At 44.2% G+C, this 16,074-nt stretch overlaps 1 protein-coding gene across 13 annotated transcripts in view; it reads left to right on the top strand.

Annotated features, from left to right (window-relative positions):
* Tle4 (TLE family member 4, transcriptional corepressor) overlaps nt 1–16,074 on the top strand; it is a 139,669-nt gene that overhangs the window by 18,341 nt on the left and 105,254 nt on the right. For all 13 annotated transcript variants that reach the window (XM_063249507.1, XM_063249506.1, XM_063249486.1 and 10 more), the window contains exon 5: nt 14,943–15,005. In XM_063249507.1, the coding sequence (XP_063105577.1) occupies nt 14,943–15,005 (63 nt within the window). The remainder of the gene's footprint in view (nt 1–14,942; nt 15,006–16,074) is intronic.

The raw sequence follows: 16,074 nt of genomic DNA, 5'->3' as shown, positions 1-16,074 counted from the left end.
GTTAAGTAAACATGAAATTAAAAAGACCATAGCGTACATTTTGGTAAACCAAAATATCGCTTGGCGGCATAAAGCCACAGATCCAGGCCAAGAGAGAAAAGAAAAAAAAAAGAAGGAAAGAAAACATGCGGAAATGTGGTTTGACTGTCTGTCCTGCAGTCTGTTTAAACTGTCAGAAACATACGTTGCTTTATGGGGTGTTTTTTTTTTCTCCTCTGACCGCAGTTTTTAATCTCCTTCATTCTCACCCCTCCCGCTGTACCCCCTGTATCTTGCACTAATTTATGAGTCCTTTGAATGTGGTGACACAATCACCAACCAGCAGGGCCAACACTCGGGGCAGCAGTTTCTTTCTGAAGCATGCTGTCTGCGGGTGCTGTGCTTTTGCAAACTTTTAGAGTGGGAACCTGACAGCTGTAGCTGTCCTTGTCTGAGACTTTACAGCCCAATTCAGATCGAAGTCTTCTCTGAAGGTGACTTTTGAGTGCTTTGTTTCTCTAAAAAAGTGATACTAAAGAAAAACCTTAAAGAAATTTTAGAAAGAAAAGGAAGGAAGGAAGGAAGGAAGGAAAGAAAGAAAGAAAGAAAGAAAGAAAGAAAGAAAGAGAGTCATCCAAGGTCCTAACCCTGTGGCCCAACTCCTGACCAGGCAGAGGTCAGAGGCAGATGTGACCCAGAGTCCTTACCACCCATGTGTGGCTGACAGAGATGGTGTCTCCTTCATTTACAAGAACTGGTCTGGATTAAAGGGTAACTTACTGAACAACTAGTGTGTTTTTACTTCCTTTTAAAATACCAGAAATGGGTAGGATTAATTGAAATCCTAGGTTTTGACTTCTTTGGTCACTAATGGTTTCTTTAGCTCTTTACAGTCAGCAGCATTGTAAATATGTTTTAGGATCCAGTCCTAGTTCAAAGACTCACTTCTTGTATTCTGGAGAAAGTATTTAAGTTTTCTGAGTCTCAGTTCCATGTCAGAGAGTAGGTGCCTGTATGTCTTATAAAATGCTGGTTCCAGAGCCTCCTAACCTGAGATGTGAGCACTGGAAGTTCCTAAAAGGTCCAGATGCAACATCAGCGTCACAGACCTGTAACGTGAATGGTGCTTCTCACGCTTCCACGTGCCCACTCCCAGAACTCGTGCTGGAATAGAGGTCTAGTCCTGCAGGTCTGAGCTGGTACCTGCTCGTCCCAGTCTGACAAAGGCTCAGATGAGGCTGAAGTCCACTGACCTCTGCCTGCAATGTGGCATTACCAGAAGCCAAAATAGGTCCTCAGTTTCTTCTGCTTCTCTGGTACAGCTTGTGTCATTCTGGGGGGCCTGGGCACTGTTAGAATGAGACCCTAGAATGAGGATGTGGAGATGGTGGTATGGTGTCTGCACCATCTCCCATTGTTTACATTCCAGCTCATGCTTCTTCGAACGTTTCTTCAAAGTCATTGGTACAGTCTGCCCTTAGTATGCAGGGGGCCCACATGTGAGGATTCAGTCAATCTGATCCAGATCACTCCAGAAAAATAGGGTGTTTGCATTGGTAATGCACATATTCCGGCCAGTATTCCCTGAACAATCAAAAAGAACAATTATTTATATGGCATTTACCTTGCAGTAGGTATTGTAAGTAACCTAGAGGTAACTTACAGTACCTTGGAGGCTCTGCATAGGTTACATGGGCATACCAGGCCATTATGTGAGGAGCTGCAGACTTTGGTAACCACTAGGGATCCTGGGGCCAATGTCCCATGGATACAAAGGGATGACTGGACTTGTATTAGCTGGTAACTGGTGGTGGTTACGATGCTGCAGTGGTAGGTTCTTTTCGCCTCTTGTTTGCTGAGACCCTGCTTTAGAGGTTACTTACAATTTCAAAATGTTTTCCTTCTCATGCTTTGCCAGGTGCGCCACTCACATTGTCTTGTATTGACAGGTACCCTCCTACAGGCGTTTTGAGGCAGATAGACAAGGTGGATCATGAAATATATCTTGCTTTATTTTCTTAGGTGAGCACATTCTCTGGAACTTGCTTAAACATGAGTTAAAGCAAAGGCTCCAATTTAATTGTATATTTCATGGAGAACAGCAACATTTCACGTGCTGCTCTCTAACCCTATCATTTGAAGTGTTTGGTGATTGATTTTAGAACTAAGAGATACCATTGATCATTTGTGGTCCTTTGGTTTTGTTTACATATCCAGGAGTGGCAGGCAGCATGACCCAGAGCGAAGAACTGTAAATGGTGCTCTGGAGATATGATTGCTAGCGTGTCATCCACCCATTCCTTAAGTAACTTCATAAATGTGATCATTTAGCTTCTCCTAGTTAAGCTAGGGAGGAAGTTAAGGGATGCGTGATTTACTAGGGCTGTGTTGGAGAGTTTCATCGCCTCAAAGGATGACAAAATCTAAGCATAAAATCTAAGGCAGTAAAGTTTGGAGTTCAGGAGTATGGCTGGGCAGTGGGCCTCTCAGTGTGTGTGTCACCCACAGACTGGCACATCTCTGTGAGTTATTAAAGATGGGCAATGCGCTTGTGCCAGACTACACACTATTTCTTCATGAACAAGACAAGGGAGCCCACGTTGCCACAAGAAACAATAGTTGATTGACGTCTTGGCCTGAGCCTTTTCCTTCTTGCTGATTTTGGAGACTGGCGACGTTCTGTAGAATGACTTTCTGATACTTACCCAGAAGGTCATCAGGGTTACTGTAAGTCAGGAATAACTGCTGAGATTAATGTTCATAAAGTGTAACTTAAAAAGTAGAAAGCACAAGAGCCAGTGAGGATGAAGAGAGGGTTGAATTCCTTTTGGTCCGGGTGCAGTTGGCTGTGAAACAGTCCACACAGATCCACAGGTTGTGCTCTGGTTAACATAAAACGCATTTAGAGTCTTCCAAGTACTTCAGAATTCTCTTTTCAGAGAGAACTTCTGTTTTTCTCTCTTTCTTTTCTTTTCTTTCTTTTTTTTTTTTTTTTTTTTTTGCCATCTACCCAATAGAAAGAACTTCCCTTTATGGCTACATGCAAAATTTCCTGCATCCAGGGCAAGTGTCTGTACTGAAAAAGAGGAAGAGAAACCCTTTGCCAGTTGGGAAACAAATACCCAGACTATCTTTTCTGGGTCACAGTGCAAGAAAATAGAGGAGTGGCCAGTTTTCCAGGGCCAGGCTGGTGATCATATGCATTCCAGTCAGTGAAAAGATACTGTCTTGTGTCATCGTACCAGGGAGTCTGGGCTCCCTCTGTGCCTTACATGGGTCTGCAGTCTCCTCCAGGGCCCCACAGCCCCTCTCCTGTGTAGTATGAATAGTGGGGAACGCTATCTTCATTGAGAGAAGGAGCCCTAAGATTGATCAATACCTCACGATACAGCCACTCAATTTGTGGCATCTAATCTCAGTTCTGTCTTAAAACAGAACTGCTTATACCTTAAGGGATTTTATTCAGGCATTTGCTCTTGTAAATATTTCTGCCAACCAGATCTGTTGCGGCTCTTCTTTGCATTTCATGGTTGTAGAAATGGAGTTTGGAATCATTTGGGGATTCACTTAAATCGAGGCTTAGATTAGTCATTAGAGTTGCCCTGGGGTTTGGGATTGCACAGTTGGATGGTTGGGATATCTGCTGTGTTTTCAGAAGGGTCTGTCTCTTGAATCTGAATTCTGTTGATGCTTTTCCAAAACTTCCCCAAACAAACTTTGACGTGAGCGTAACCTGTTGAGGGCGCTGTGTTCAGGCTTTCCATCTGGAGCTGTGGATTCCTTGCTCCTCTGTGTCTCCTCTTCCTGACTGTCGCCACGTCACCTCCACTGTCCTATGAGACCCTTGTGCTTGAGGCTCTGTTGGGCCCCTCTGACTGTCTTTTCACCATAGCCTTCGCTGCCTTCTCTGTATCTTTGGTACTGGTTGAATTTATAGGGCCCTTCTTTACCCAGAATCCTCCCACAGTGGCTTTGTCCTTCTCTGCACATTGTACCCTTTTACTTAGCTGATCTCATCGACTCTTTAAGTTGATAAATCCCTTGCTTCCCCCCTGTAGCCCGGACCTCTTCTTGGAGGCTGTTCTGTGTCATTCACCTTGACTAGTCGTCTCCTAGGTCCTTACACTCAGCTGGTCCTGAGTCCTGTCTGTGGAGAGGCCTGCCCCAGCCACACCTGGATCCTCAAGCTAGTGGACTCTCATTTAGGTGAGTGGCTGTTGCCCGTCCTTCTTGAGCATCAGCTGCATGTTGTCAGGTATCTTGAAATCTGCTGTCACGCCTGCGTGTTTGCTTCTCTGCAGAGACCTGGCTGAGCATGGTGACTAACTTGACACTGTTCTTCTTCGGCTGTATTACAAAATGGAAGAGGAATCTTCTTAAAATTGCTCTGAGCATGAAGGGATTCTGGCCCAGAGCAGGCTCTCCAGGAATGTAAGGATGCTTGTTATGATCCTGATGATACCCTTTGCCACCATATTTAAATGATGAGTAATGCGATAGTCTTCTAACTGATCTGCCCAAGTGGGCATAATCCTGGCCACTGAGCTCTTCTGGAGTCACTTCTCCAGCCTCGTCTCTCTTCTGTTCTCAGGTCCTGTGCAGGCGCAGCTGACTGACCCGTTTTCCCCACCCTTCTGTCTGTGTGTCCCACCTAAAGTACTTAGCCCCATGGTTCCTAGTATTGTTTCTATTTCTTATTGGTCGTTTCTCTTACTGGGTTATAAAATGCCTCCCAGGTCTAGATCATTTCTGCATTGGTGGCCCTTTCTGCCATAGCCTGTTTAGTGCAGAATCTAGTAACTCTCGAATTTCCTACTTCTGGGATGTCTTGGGATTTCATTTTGTTTCTATTCTGAGATTATCTTTCATCCCTCGCCTTTCCTCCTATGGTGTGTTTTGTGGTTATAAATCTCTTCTTTCCTTCCATGGCCATTTAAACACAATCCATGGTGAGAAGGGGCAGAAGGCGGAGATGCACTGAAGTATCTTGCCCATTTCAGTGTTAGCACAGCTTCTCTAGGAATAGGTCTTTGGCGCCTTCCAAGTTGGGTTTATACATCTTAGGGTGACATTCAGGACTCACCACAGTCTAACCCCAGTGGGCCCTTTCTGGCCTTATTTTTCACTCTGCTTTTTATTGCGTGCATCCTGTGTTCCAGCTTAATGGTTTTTAATCCAGCCTGCACATTAGCATCACCTGGGGAGTGTTAGTGGGGCATGCTGTAGCCCGGGTCCCCCCACTTGGACATTGTGAGTAATGGCTCTTGGTGAGGGCCTGATATCCCTCACTGTTAAAGGTCTGCTGATAATGCTGATGGAAAGTCAGAGTTGGAAACCACTGACCACTTTTTTTTTTTTTCCTACAGAATCTTATCTCCTCTGAGAGCCTGGAGGAGAAAAAGTTCCATAGTCGAGGAAGTTTGACCAGTATTGCCGTAGATGTGTCTCTTTTCATAGCTGTGGAACTCACACTATCAGATGAAAGACTGTCTTGATTACCTATTTCTCATAACTGGGACAAACTACTGACACACAAAGTTAAAGGAGGAAAGGTTTTTTAACTCACGGTTTGTGGAGGTTTCAGTCCTCAGTCAGCTGGCTCCAAGGCAGGGTGGCCTGGTACAGGGGCAGCAGTTCAAGGCAGCAGAAGACTGCAAAAGCAACAAAAGCAAAAAGAGGGAAAGTGTCTCCTTTCCTTCCTCATTTTGCATTCGGGTTGCCTGCCCTTGGGTGGGAGTGTCACTCATACCATCTCCCTACCCTCTTCTTGCATAGGATGAGCATGTTTACAAAGGATGGACTGGGTCCCTGCTAAGACACTCCGTTAAACTACTGAGCTTCTCAAGTTGACACAGTGAACACCCTGCTAGAGGAAGGGCATGTCCTTCTACACCTTAGGGTGTAGAACTGCTGAGTTACTTAGTTAAACCTATGCCTCCAGACTTCTCAAGTTGATATAGGATATCAGCATCACCAAGGCTTTATGCCCAACAGGAAACAGTTGTTTAAGCAGAGTAAGGTCATCCAATCAGAATCCATTATTTTTATAGTTCTTATTAATAACCTCTGCAAAAAATGATATGGAGCATGCTTTGGGAGCTGATATTTTTGCAACATCTCAACTTCTGTTTTTTGTGTTTTCGGAGACAGGGTTCAACTCGTCTATAGTCCAGGGTAACCTCTAATTTGGGTTCCTCCTGCCTCAGCCTTCTAAGTGTGAGGATTACAGGCTTATGTCTTCGTGCCTGGCCAGAGTGACTTCTTTGTCTTTCCCTGGTAGTTTCATCTTAACCAGTCCTGGCTCGTCCCTAGGCTTCCTTCTCAGCCATCTCCTCTTCATTTTACGGTCTTTCTGGTGCTGTGCGGAACCCGAAGTTCCTCTTCACACATACTCAGCCGCTTGCCTCTGCCTCCTTCCTCTGTGCCGTGGGCTTCCTGGCACTGGGATCTGCTTGGCTTCTTCTTTTCACCCTGTGTCTGCAGTCAGTGCCTAAAGAGTCCGAACAATACAGCAGGCAGGTAGTAGATATTTGTTGAACCAATGGCAGTAAAATGGACAAAACAGCATAAGACCTTTGTGAGTTGTGCCTTCTCTAAAGCATGTGTGTTTCAGGACCTTAAACTACCTGCATAATTCAGTTTAAAAAGGATCTGAAGTACAGTCGTTTCTTTGTGCTAGGGGTTTCCTATCTGCAGATTCTACCAACTGTGGATCAAAATGTTTCAGGAAAAATTGTGTCTGTATTAAATACATACAGACTTTCTTCTTGTCATTAGTTACATAATAGCATTTACACTGTGTCAGAACCAACCCCCAGGAATGCTGGGGGACCACTGTACAACCCAAAAGGAAGAGGGAGGAAGGAAAGGAAAAGAGAGAGTGAGAGAGAGGAAGAGAAAAGATGGAAATACTGTAAAATTTGAAAATGGGGAGGGGAAGATGAGTTGGAGAGAGGGAGAGGATGCGTAGGGGACAGTGTAAGAGAATTCAGATGTGTTATGGACAAACTGTAAGTGTGATCATTATGTGCTGCAATCGTGTTCTAATGAAAGGAAGAATACAGAGCACAGATAGATCACAGCACTTTCTTTTAATTCTTTCAGCTTGCCTGCTGGAGTATTAAAAAGAAGAAAATAAGCAGTAGTCAGTCTAAGCCTAATCCAGGGGAAGTGCTGTTCTGATTGTGGACAGTGTTTAGCCTGGCATAGACTCAGGGCAGCCGAGTGCCCAGCCTCCCTAGTGTCCTAGCCGGCCTGCTCTTGCTGCTTTCCCTCACCCAGGGTTAGCTTTGTGTGTCCCTGGAGGGTGCTGAGATAGGGAGTTGGTGAAGGGTGGCCCACGTATGTGCAGGTGCCTCACCCTAACAAAAAAAAAAAGGCAAGAAATTAGTTGACTGCTGGTAAAAGGGCATTCAGATGGTTTTATCGAGAACACAAAGGAGGCGGTTTTGCATCCCAGTCCAGATGCATGGACTCAGCTCAGGTTACCTGCTGTCTACAGTTGAAGCTACAAGCTGGGATTCCAGGGGCCTCCCATCTGCAGGGATCCTTATGCTGTGGCTGTGTCCTGGGACCTCAGGCTTGGCCCACTGGGTCTTGGTTTCAAGCTGGCAGATGAGTGTGGTGAACTGGGTCTGCTGCAGGTGCCGCAGCATGTGTGGTTCCAGAGACCCACTGCACCTGGAGGGCTTTGGAACCAGGCTTTGACTTCTGAGCCTGATGATGCCCGGGCTCCGCCAGCGCCTTCCCATGGGTTGTTCCGGTGGTCACAGTGGCTTGTCCTAAGTATTTTTCTAGAGATTTGTTCTTGAACTCTGCATATAAAGTACATTTCGAATTCCAGTGAGTCAGGTGATCAGTAATCTGGTGTAATTTTAGGACGGAGGTTTAGCTGTGGCTCCTGGATTATATTTCTTTTTTTTTTTTTGTCTTTTTCATTTTTATCGGTACCGGAGATCGAACTCACGACCACCTGCTTGCAAGACAGGTGCTTATGCCGCTGAGCTAAACCTCCAGCCCCCTGGATTATATTTCTAAAACAGTCTTTTAAAACATATTCTACCAGGGACTGAAAATGGAAACTTCAATCATTTGCTCGCCATTCAGGAACCATCTAGAATGAATTTGCATGCCCTCTTGCTACCCAGTAGACTATTTCTTATTTTTGAACAACAGTGTCTCCTGAGTGCTAGAAAATGTGTGTGATAGGAAGTGAAACAAACCAAGTGAGAATGTAGGCAGTCTTGCAGGTGGGCCTGGCGATGATGGAGGAAGGGTGGTTCCAGGTAGAGGGAATGGCAGGTGCAGAGGCTGAGAGGAGGGACTCTTACCTCTGCACTTGTGTTCCTTTGTTTGGAGCTAGGTTGTGGCTAGTTTTACTTGCCGCTGAGCCTGGAGTTGCAAGTGTAGTGAAATGTGTGGCAGAGTGCTCTCTAGGCAAGCGGGAAAAGGGAAAAGAGCAAAACCGTGGTGCTTCTAGCAGCTGGCTGCTCAGCTGCTGCTGGTGGGAAGGAGGGAACCGTGACCTGTCAGTGATGGCTGCAAACAGGTGAAGTTTTATCTGATTGGAGGGAGGGAAAGAAAGCTGCCAGAAGCTGTGCTCCAATTGGAAAGAGAGAAACAGAGACACTGAGAAACGTGGCTGTTGATGGATTTTTATTGAAAAATGGACAGGAAGTAAACAAAGGAGGCTTTAGTTTAGCCCAAGGAGAAAAAGATAAAAAAAATCTGACATGGCTATCAGTGTATGAAAGGCGGCTTGTTGCCCCCTGCAGATCAGTACGGATCAATACAGATGCACCTGAGGAGAACTGGGTAAGCCCTGTGAGCCTGTTCTGTTTTTACTCCTCTGTCCAGAGTTCTCCACTGGAAGGTACTTTTCACATGATTCTGATTGCATGGGTCATGTTAGAAGAATCAGGATGAATGACCTCCATCTGCTGTGGACACATATAGAGTGTCCACATCTCTGTGCTAAATACGAAAATGTTTCATTATAAATCAGTATTCAAAGACATCTGTATGTTTCAGGAGCGGGGAAGAGGAAGAAGGGAGGGAGAGAGAGGAAAGGAAAAAAGGAGGGAGGTGGAGAGAAACGAGAGAGCGGAGAGACCAGAGAAGGAAGCTTGGAGTGCTGGCTGTGACACAGGCAGCGGAGTGCTGAGGGGAGTGGCCTTTGCAGAAAGTGGAGGCCTCAGTGAACTTGGTAATTGGGGTCTTTGACCCATTGCACCTGATTATTTGAAGATGAAGGTTAAATTCAGAGTTTTCTTTCCCTGCTCAATACCCTACCTTACATCTCATCTGTTTTCCATTTTTCCTGCTCCCCCTTCTGCTGGAGCTATTGTAGCCAGGATCACATTTGTTTCCATGTTTTTTCAAACTTGATAACCAAAGTGATTTGACACTGTGTGAGTAATTTGAGGTCTGGCCCAATAATCATTATTGGCAACTTTGATAATAGGTACTGTTCTCTGATCATGCTCAGCTCTGAAGCACTGCTAAAACATACTACTCAGAGCTCATGTGTGTGTGGGGTAATGGACTTGCCTTAAATAATTTTCTGAAAGCTCAGATGGTAAGTGGAAGCTACGCTGGTTTTTAATCATTATAAAAAGTTCTGCTTTACCTTTGAGGAAAGACTGGTAGTGTCATGCAGGGTAGGGATACTGTGCGTCTTCAGGAAGGAGGCTGGCCTGCATCCAAGCCCTAGTGTTGTATCTCTTGTTAGGGTGAACAGTTGTAGCCCTTGCTCATATTCAGTTTACTGAGTGCCACAGTGGGTGCTTTATAGCACACTTAATGTGCAGTAAAATGACGTAGAGTCAGAAACACAGAAAGACCTAAGATGTGTTATGTACATGCACCAACTCCCCATGATGAATGTAATCATGTCCTGCAAATGTGTACTATAAAGAAAACTAAAAATTTCCTGCAGAGTCACTAATTCCTGGCAATGATTTCTTTACTGTATGTCAAACACAAAGCCGCCTCGGTTCTCCTTAAAAAATAGTCTCCTATATTAAAAAAAATGTTCAGAAAAGCTTTTCTAATTTATACATTGTTTTTTTCCTTTTCCAATTTCTGTACAGTGCTTTGTTCTAGAAAAGAGATCACTAGCCTAGACTACATTCTAATTGTTTTTCCTTTAGTGTGGGCAGTCTGCTTTATTTTGTGCATAAAATTTGTTTTTAGCCATTACATGTTCTTACCCCTTTTGCGAAATTGAATTGTGATGTTATGATAAACATTGGATTGTCACTCGTATTAGTCATCTTTCCGTTGTAACAAACACTGAGTAACTCAAAAGAGGAAGGGATTTTTGGCTTATGGTATTGGAGGTTCAGTCCTTGGTTGGTTTACACTGTGGCACGGCAGCACGTTGTGCTGGGGAGCACATGGTGGAGCAGGACTGCTCCCCCCGGTGGCAGCTGGAAAGCCCCAAAGAGCAGAGCCTGGAATCCCCGTGTCCCCTTGAAGGGCACCCCAGATAGTCTCACTTGCTTCCACTAGGACCCCTTCTGACTTTTGCTGTACGTCCCAGGCCTGCAGATGCGCCTGTACCACACAGCCGCTCGGGAACACTTAGGTAACCTCAGCATCGTCTAGAGGCGTGCCTTTCCTTGAATTTAGTCTGGATTTTTATTGCTCCTCAGATTTTTAACTCTAGAATCAGCAAGATATCTATTTTAGAAGTTGTACAGTTTTTTTCAGAAAATTTTGAACAAATAAAATTTGAAATTAAAGAACAGAATTAGTCTTGTTTCCCTAGTGATGAAATATGGCAAGGTTGTAACATTTGTGTTTATTGTGAAAAAGAGTTCAGGCAGAGAAAAGTAGACATTTTCCATCACTCTAAATGTTTGCATATATTGCATAAAGGTATGGTCTATCCATTTAATAAAGTAAATAGGTTCACTGGTTGAAGTTGTTGGCAAAGTCCCACCTGTAGAATGTACCAAGTTGTTAGTGAAATGTTGCTGAAATCCTAATTGATGTGGTTTCTTTCTTTCTTTTTTTTTTTTTTTGTAAGTTGGCTGCTGAAATGGTTTGCTAATAATGCTTTATTATACCGTTGTTTCACAATGTTTTTATTTTGATTGGGGCTGAAAACTCTAGAAAACAGTTTTTAAATCAACAATTGCTTTTCATACACCTCTTTGACCACTGAAATAAAAGTATCATGTATTCTGTCAAGTCAATTATGTTAAAGTACTTTTTTATGAAAGCATGGAGAAATAATATAAATAAATGTTAGATTTTCATTCTGTCGGATCCATTTAAGGGAATGTAAGTGAACTAAGGCATTGGATTAACTGGGTTTTTTCCTTGTCTTTTATAAATATGCGTATGATACTGTGTGTATTTGTTGTCATTTATCATTTGTTACTTGGTTACTTTGAACCTGCTGAGCTGTGCCATTTTTTAAGTTGGGATGTTTGTTTTTCATGAAAGTTTCCAACTGTTTTTTTTTTTGTTTTGTTTTGTTTTCCCCTGCTGTTCCTGAGTGGTTGGATTGTGAAGATAAAGGGGTTCAGGAGACTTCAGTGTCCTGTGTCATTACTGCCTGGTCCTGCTGGGCCTCCCTCCTGTGCCCACGTGCACGGGGTTGGTGGGGTTGGGGTGGGGGTGGGGTTAGGCTGCAAGCCTTCACCTGGCAGGTGTGTCATGCCTGGCAGGGAGATTTTCATAGAATGCCTGTCTTGTCACCTGTTTTCCTAAGGCACTTTGTCCACATGGGGTCCCTCGTTCAGTTAGTTGAGCAGGGATAGTCCTGAGTTGGAGGATGATGTGAAGATGGGAAGCTAGAGAGAAGGACTAGAGTGGCGGTGAGTTCCAGGTACAGAAATCTGCGTGCAACTTAATTTATTTTTAATATCCTGAGAGATACGGGAATGTATAATAGAATTGTCAAGTGCTAATGTTTTTGGCAAAGTGCTGCTGCCAAAATTATCTTTTTGTTGTATTTAGACATAAGCAGGTGTCCTTTTATTGGGGCCATTAGTACCCTTTGAATATCATGACTATCTAAAGGCAGTAGTGTAGCTGTGTCCATCACAGCCTGATTCCGTGGTAACGCCCAGTGACCCCCAGCAGGGATCCAGAAGCTCTGCCTGCTTAAGTGGGCGAGCTGTGACTGCACTTGCTCAGGGATGCATGACCCACATCACCTATAAATTTGATTGGAAGCTCTGGAGCCGGCATAGGCTGATGGATAGCAGATTAGAGCCCTGATCAACCATGTGATTCGGAGACTGGGAGTGTATTGTCTAAGCAAGATTCATCAGATGCAATCAGCATTTCAAGTGGTCAGATGAAATTCAAATGTGTATTGTGGCTTTTCCTCCCCTACTGCTTTTCCTTCTAAGTTGCAGGGTTTTTTTCTCCCTCCTCTTTCCCCAAAGCTGAAAAATACTTCTTTGATGAATCTGCTCCTTACCCTAAAGCTGTCTGTCTGTTATTCATCAGAAAGCAGGTCGCAGTTCAGTGAGCAGAAGAAAAGATTTTAATAGAAGCTGTGCCAAGGGCTGTAATGCATCATTTCAGGGCCCTAATTACATTACAATGACAAATATCAATGGTGACAACAGCAATAACCTACATCCTTTAATGGCTGTGCGGGAAGAGGAGTTTGGGCCCCACGCCATCAGATTAGACTCAGTTTCAAAACACAGCCATTAGGAGTGCAGTCCACACTATTATGGGCTGATCGCTGGAGCCCGCTGGAAGGGCCTGTAAGTAAATGATGCCTCCCTAGAGCTGGGCCCTGTGGGACAAAAGAGGAGGCAGAATTAGATGACCATGGGTGCGCAGTGTTTCCGAGGCAACTTTAGCTTTCAAAGTGAGGAATGACCCGCTTAATTTTATGAAATCACACACAAATCCCACCCCTCCCGCTGCCAATTAGCCCGTCTGTGAAAATCCATTGGCATGACAACCTCAAGAAATTAAGAAGTCTTTTAAACAAAAGGAGACCTTTAAAGGGAAAGTTAGGTTTCTGTCTTCCTTTTTCTGTGATGTGTGTGTTGCCATCCATGATTCACTCTCTGGGCATTCCTGCTTTTTACATTTGTTTTTTGTTAAGATACACGGAGTGTTTTTCTTTGAAGAGTTGCTGAGACCAAAAATGATGTAGGTCCCAACTTGAGGAACCAAATAACTTTTGGACTTTATTTTGCCAAATGAGTAAGCTTCCCTCGTGGTTTGTATTGCCTAGATTGTGTAGGCAAACTACAGAGCTGAGTTTTGTTCTGTGCCCACACGTTTTTCAGCCCTCCTAGCAAGGGACTATTTTATTTATGTAAACAACATAATGAGGCAAATATGCTTGGCAGATGGCTCTGAGCCTTAGACTCGGCAGACTGGTTTGCCCCAAAGTGTCTCATTATCTTTATTCTTCCCCCTCCGCCTCCCTCTGCAGAAAGCTTAACAATCAAATGCCTTTGAGCCGCTCTGAGCTTTCAGCCTCCTGAATGCTACTCTGTTTTCTTGGCTCATCCTGGAATTTCACCCCATAACACTGTGGTGTGTTCCTCCAGGTGTAGAGTGATTTGGTGATTCCCTTTGCAGACTTTCATGGTGGTTTAAGCGTTCTTAAGGGTAGCTGAGTGCTCTGAGGGGCCAGTGCCGTGATAAATTAAATCAGGTCAGCACGGTTGGGTCCTTACTTGGCTGCCTGTCCCTGCTCAGTGCAGGCTGGAACAGAAAGCTTAGGTTTGGAACTTCCAAGTTGAAGTGGTGTTTTCTGTGGGTTAGCAAAGTTTTTAAGGTGTTGGCGTTTAAAAGACCTCATAGCTCCAAAGTCAAAAAGGTCACTGATGAAAAAGCAGGAAGGCCAGATTTCATAAGGAGTGTCACTGTATAACATACAAAGAAAAAGAACATTTTTGGTCTCTTACCTAAGGAGCCACTGACCTTGGATGGAGTTTAAGAACAACTTGGGAAGAGTAATTATGTTTTCTGCCTTTTAATACTTCTTACCTCTTCTTTCCCCACCAGTCATTAAAATATAAGCTACTTTGTGTGTGTGCTTGTGTACGAAAGTATGTTTACTTATCTTGAGGTATATAACCCACCATTTGAAAATAAAAATTAAAGTGAACATTAGTAAAGCTCTGGGTAGCTTTTGAGAGAAAACATCTAGTGATTATGTTTTTCTTGCTCTGTTTTTTAAATGTAGTGATCATATCCTATTAGCATAAGATTTCTACACTTGCAAAAATTATTAGAGAATAAATTTTGTCTTCTGACATTGTGGGGACTTTTGCAGAGCTATGGTAAACTATAATGTTCTCAAGAATGATCTCCAGATAGACTTAGATTGCTTTCTGGTAAACATAGTAAGATTTTACCATGTCCCAAATGTCTATACACTGTGTGCCCTGATGGGCCACATTTGGAAAGCTTTATGGTTGAGAACGTCCCACTGGTCACCAGCTTGTAACTTGCAAGAATCTGAGCACATCAACTTCTTTGGCTGACTAAGTTCTGTGTTTTCAGGTTGGAAAGTTATGTGTGAAGTCCTGGTGATATATATAAAGGAAAGACTATAGCATAGAAATCCAGGGAGTCAGTAATGGAAGGAGTTAGGATGTAGGGAAGAAAAATGCCTGTTTAACCTCAGGGCTTAGGATTTTATGAAAAACAACATTACAATGGGCAGGCATCCTGATGAAGGCTTTTGGAAGCTGACTTCCACTTTGAAAGTCAAATTCCTTTTTATATTATCCTAGTGCTTGAAGGTTAACTTTTTAAAGACGCATGCTGCCTAATAAATTGTGCTATTAATGCGGCACTGTTGTCAGGGCTCCCAAAATGGGCTTGCTGATGAGATAGTGTTCCCCTTCCTTAGGAAGCACACCACCCAGAATACAAAGTGTGTTTTCATATCATCCTGTTAATATCGCGGAAACCTGTAACCAGCTGATGGTTCGCTTATTGCTTTCCTCTCTTTTTTTTTCCAGGCAGAGATTGTCAAGAGGCTCAATGCTATCTGCGCACAAGTCATTCCTTTCCTGTCCCAAGAGGTAAGGCAGTTCATTTCAGACTCTGGGCTGGAAGTCGCCATGCTAGTGCTACAGAGAAAAGAGATTGTGGGCTTGACTCTGGCCTTGGTGTTTATGTTTCAGGTTTCCAATATACAGTGGTCTTGTTCCAACTTCTACACCTTCTTAGCGATCAGTGTCATGCACTTTGAGTGTGTTTATGTAATGGAATATTTTTCTAATGTGCTAAGCAAAACTCAATTGTTAAAATGTTGTGCTGTCGTGATATGATGTAGAGCTGCTGAGAATTATGCTGTTTGTCATGGTGACATCTAATAGGAGAGACAGAAAGACTGCCAGGGAGACAGGAGCTTGTTCTGCACTCGTGTTAGTGGGCTTTGAGAGTCAGAAGAAGGAGCGAGAGAAGGACCTTCCCCAGCAAAGGAGCTAACACAACTTCCGGCTGGCTGCTTTTCCAAAGTTACTTGTTCTTACCTGATTAAGTCCTTATGCTGCCTTTGCATTTGGGAAAAGAAATGAAAGCTGGACTCAATGGGCCCGTTTCTCTGAGTGCCATTTCTCTCGGAACGAGGCTTCGTGGACAGGGCCTCACAGCTGCCCTGGGCGGGCACGGGGTGCCGTCAGCAGAGGAACGTGGGTCGGAATGAAGACCTGCGTTTCCAGGGTTGATGGCTATCCCGGGGCTTCCTTTTCCTCTCTGCCTGCCGCCCTTGGTAATCATGCAGTTTAGGGAGAATACTGACTAGAGATGGGTTTCCGCTTCTGGATTTCTGAATCGCTTGCTTGGATGTGATTGGCTGTTGAGAAAAGACTCCCATCACTGCTGCACTCCCCACATGTCTTGCAGGCACAGTGCTGTGTGTGGTGAGACCAGAAGGCACCGAGGTGCTGCCTCCCTCCTTTGCAGTTCTGTGTCTGGCCCAGTGCTGCCTTTTGGGAGCACTATCACCCAGCTGCATAGCAGTGGGCATGCGAGGGCACACCCAGTATTGGAGCATGCGTGTGTATTCCAGATATGCAGATTGCTGTCTGTGACTTCCTCTGTGGTCTGAGCTGTGGTAGGCTTGACTACCCGTGGGTGCCCTTAATT

The sequence above is a fragment of the Cavia porcellus genome, unplaced genomic scaffold (assembly GCF_034190915.1).
Source record: "Cavia porcellus strain 051 isolate PalLab524CR breed Dunkin Hartley unplaced genomic scaffold, mCavPor4.1 scaffold_1, whole genome shotgun sequence".
Lineage (NCBI taxonomy): Eukaryota > Metazoa > Chordata > Mammalia > Rodentia > Caviidae > Cavia > Cavia porcellus.
This window is presented reverse-complemented; position numbering and strand designations above follow the sequence as displayed.